The following is a 4,142-nucleotide window of genomic DNA, read 5'->3' on the forward strand; positions in this document are numbered from 1 at the left end:
AGATTCTCTTATACAATATGCATATTAGGATAGATGTGACAAGATCTACAATACTGAGCACCAATCAGCTTCAGGCTGCATGTGGAGTGATGGAACAATGGCAAGAGAACCTATGACATCACAAAATTCTTGTGACCTCATCGAGTTCCGAGCCTATAAAATCCTCTGCCTGCCATTCCCACAGTCTTCTTATCTGTAGCTACAGAGAAAGAGATAGTGTGCTATAAAGCAGCGATTTATTTAGCGAATCTACCTACTTTGCGTCATGGAAATCCGGGGTTTGGCGTTCCTGCCTATCCTGTGGTCCATATGGATGCTATTGGGTCTCAGTACCCTGTTTGCCGTAACGGTAATATTAGGGCATGAAACACATCCGTACATCAGGTAAGAGGGGATGGGGCGAGATTCCTGATTCTTGTTATTATCAGATTAATATTTGTATCTATTATTGTAAATGTCAGAAATAATCATTTTATTTGACTCCCTTTTTCATGTACTGCACCTCTATATCTGAGAAAGGGAATCTATCATTGGGTGTAGAGTATATGTAGGGGCAGGTAAAGGGTCGGAGGTTATTCATAACCTGCAGCCATCACATATGCTAAAAAAAAGTGGCAGTGATTGAGTTAAAGGATAGTCAGCGGATAGTATGGGGGAGGGGAGAGTTATAGATAGGGATGAGATGTGACAATTCCACCGCTTGTGTCCTACTAACACCCAATATTTTATTCTCTTTCACAGTGCGACAGCAGCTCGGCTGCCCGAGTCCGTGATCTACACGGTGGTCTTCATGGTGTCTTCCATTCTGGGTAAGTGGAGCTTCTAATAGGGTGAAAACATCAGCACTGACCGGCGGCCATGACTGGAGATTGTACAGGTGTCTATAGAAGTGACCTATAGAAATCTCTGACTGATAACATGTATTGTCTATTACAGGAGCTGGCATCGTTCTCCTCCAATACAAGTTCATGATAATTCGGACTGAACCATCGGAGAAGCGACATCTCATAGGCCAGCGAATACTACTCGCCATAGGATGGATATCCTGTATTGGGTCCGCCCTGAATGCTGTATTTCCGGTTAGTTATCTTGTTTTATTGGAAATATTCAATCATATGTCATGTAATATAGAGAGTGAACATTGTCTGACAGTCAGTATATATGTGTATATATATATATATATATATTTAGTATAGTTTATACTGTGTTAAATATCTGTAGTTTTTGGATTTTTTTATTCCCTCTTCATTACAGTGGGGCCCCCTGATGTCTATAAGTATAAATCATAATTAACCCTATCAGTTTTTATTTCCCCTGTATATTTACACTTAACCCTTCAGCTCCTGCTGTTACATAGTGTTAGATCTCCATGACAGCCTCATTGATAACATATATCTGTATTTCCATTCTAGGTGAATGTCAACCTTACAGCTCACGATATTGGCTCAGGACTCGGTTTTGGATGTGCTGACATTTTCAACTTATGTCAAGCGATTCTCCTGTATAAGAGGTCCTTCAGCAGTCGGCGAATGTGCCATATTAGACTGGCTCTGACCTCAGTGACATCTGTACTAATGCTATTCTGTATCCTTTTATGTATAACTGGTAGTAAGTGATACTGAGGGGAGGAGATTATGGCCTTATTCACATACCGGTACGGTATCACAAACACCACTATCATTGTACCCAGGGTCTTTTCAGACCTCAATAGTATAATGATTAGAGATGAGCGAACACTATTCGGAACAGCCGTTCCGAATAGCACACTCCCATAGAAATGAATGGATGTAGCCGGCACGCGGGGGGTGAAGCGGCCGCTTCCATTCATTTCTATGGGAGCGTGCTATTCGGAACGGCTGTTCCGAATAGTGTTCACTCATCTCTAATATTGATGGTAGGCTAGGAGAGGTGAAGGAACATAAAAACATTGTTAGGGTGCATGCACACTACGTAACGCCGGGCGTGTATGAGAGCCGTACACGCCGGCGTTACAGCAGACTGCCGAACACTTCCCATTCACTTCAATGGGAGCGCTCGTAAACGCCGCTGTTACGAGCGCTCCCATTGAAGTGAATGGGAAGTGTTCGGCAGTCTGCTGTAACGCCGGCGTGTACGGCTCTCATACACGCCCGGCGTTACGTAGTGTGCATGCACCCTTACTTACCTCTCCTGGCTCCAGAAGGCTTCAGGCCTACTTGGTGACGTCCCCGGTTTTAGTATATAATTATTCCAGAGTTCCCCCTAGATGTTTTTCCCAATTTAGGCAGTGAATATAGGAAATACTATAATATTAGAATTCTGTTACTTTTCCTTGACTTGTCCTTCCAGTCAGTGGAGTCATGTCCAGTTTTTACCTCCATCTAATCCCTGACAACCATAAGCAGGTGAGTTTATTTCACTTTCCACCATCTTGTATTATCCATATACATCATGTTTAAGGGGATTCTATCATTGGGAAACCCTATTTTCACTAACCGCACATCAAAATAACCTTTAGAAAGACTATTCTTCTCCTACCTTTATTTTTCTGTTCTATGCCACCATTTTGGAGAATTTTCTTATTTTTTCATTATACAAATGAGTCTTCAGAAAGCACAGACGGCGTTCCTCCTGTGCTCAGAAAGTGCTGGGGTGTCCCCTCTGCTCAAGGCACACGCTCCTCCGAATATCCAGCGCCGCCTCTCTCTTCTTGTGCTGATGCCTCTCCGCATCATCATCACCCGCCGATTCTGTGTTTGGGATTCAAAACCCACACGTGCTCAGTTGCCTCTGTCCAATGTGAAATGGCAGAGCTGACTGAGCATGTGCGGAATTTGAATTCTGAACACAGAATCGGCAGGTGCTAATGCTGCGGAGAGGCGATGCTGGATCTTCGGAGGAGCGTGTGCTTAAGGAACAGGGGACGCCCTCAGTGCTTTCTGAAGACTCGTTTGAATAAAGAAGAAATAAGAAAACTCTCCAAAACAACAGCGTAGAGCAGAAAAATAAAGGCAGGAGAAGAATAGTCTTTCTAAAGGTTATTCCGATGTGCTGTAGTGAAAATAGAGTTTCCCAATGATAGGATCCCTTTAACAGTAAATTGGAATCTCTTGGTGGATAAGATTTCCTTCTATCTCAATCCACAGCAGACAATGGTGAGTAAATCTGGGCACTAATATCTGCTGTTCTCTCCCCTTCTCTTCTGTAGGTCATCTCTGATGCAGGCATGGTGGTCGAGTGGGTTCAGATGTTCTGCCTCGTAATTCAACAACTGACCAATTATACAGATTTCCAGGTGAGTAGATGTGTGACGTGTCTCATGTGCTCCACATATGTAGAAGATGACAATTTCTCCCTAAAACAGAAATGCCCACTTCACATATAAATCAGATCTATATTCATAAGAGCGTTTCTGATGCAAAGTATTTTCTTCTTTTTTTCCTCTCAGCATTTATCTTTAAGGTTGTCCCGAGAAGGTGTCTCCATCAGCCTGAGAGAACCAGCCCAGGACCCTGAAAACCCCTAATAAGACTCTAGGGTAAGATAAAGGAAATCACTGCAATGTATTCCTGCAAAAGACATTGAGCTGGTGAGTCTATTTATCACAACCATTGACCTGTATGTAGGTCTATACTGGGGGGATATATACTTCAGGAGGACACACATTGGACAACTGCACAATACTGGAGAGCTGGAAGGTCCTATGTACTACACCACACCGGACAACTGATAGGTCCTCTATAGCAGGGATCTGATAGGTCCTCTATAGCAGGGATCTGATAGGTCCTCTATAGCAGGGATCTGATAGGTCCTCTATAGCAGGGATCTGATAGGTCCTTTATAGCAGGGATCTGATAGGTCCTCTAGATCCTCTATAGCTGGGATCAGAAACCTTTGAGTATCCAGCTGTTGTGAAACTATACTTCCCATCTTCACAAGCCCAGAGGTTACTGAGCCCAGCTCTATAGTATACTATATAGGAGTGTGGACGGTCCCTGTACACTATACCACATAGAAGTGCTGACATGTCCCAAAATTGGCTGCATCTGTTTTAAGGGATTAATAGGTTGGAAACATATTACAAAGAATCTCCTTCTTTTCTGGGAACACGCACTATATACATTATCATTATCTTTATATCCGCCACCCCACAGTTGTATAGT

The 4,142-nt window shown here is 43.1% G+C and overlaps 1 protein-coding gene across 1 annotated transcript; it reads left to right on the forward strand.

Annotated features, from left to right (window-relative positions):
• The first annotated feature begins 265 nt into the window (after positions 1 to 265).
• Positions 266 to 3,505, forward strand: LOC142194031 (DNA damage-regulated autophagy modulator protein 1-like). Its single transcript, XM_075263059.1, has 7 exons — positions 266 to 384; positions 742 to 809; positions 937 to 1,079; positions 1,413 to 1,584; positions 2,329 to 2,384; positions 3,188 to 3,274; positions 3,428 to 3,505. Exons 1-7 carry the CDS (start codon positions 266 to 268, stop codon positions 3,503 to 3,505), a joined length of 723 nt encoding a protein of 240 aa, XP_075119160.1.
• The last annotated feature ends 637 nt before the right edge of the window (positions 3,506 to 4,142 follow it).

Source organism: Leptodactylus fuscus, chromosome 2, assembly GCF_031893055.1.
Source record: "Leptodactylus fuscus isolate aLepFus1 chromosome 2, aLepFus1.hap2, whole genome shotgun sequence".
NCBI lineage: Eukaryota > Metazoa > Chordata > Amphibia > Anura > Leptodactylidae > Leptodactylus > Leptodactylus fuscus.

Bases quoted from the DNA above. Each gene is read 5' to 3' on its own strand.
- LOC142194031 (XM_075263059.1), top strand. From the start codon at position 266: ATGGAAATCCGGGGTTTGGCGTTCCTGCCTATCCTGTGGTCCATATGG. The intron at 810-936 runs GTAAGTGGAGCT...TGTCTATTACAG, and splicing joins CATGGTGTCTTCCATTCTGG to GAGCTGGCATCGTTCTCCTC. The intron at 1,080-1,412 runs GTTAGTTATCTT...TTTCCATTCTAG, and splicing joins CCCTGAATGCTGTATTTCCG to GTGAATGTCAACCTTACAGC.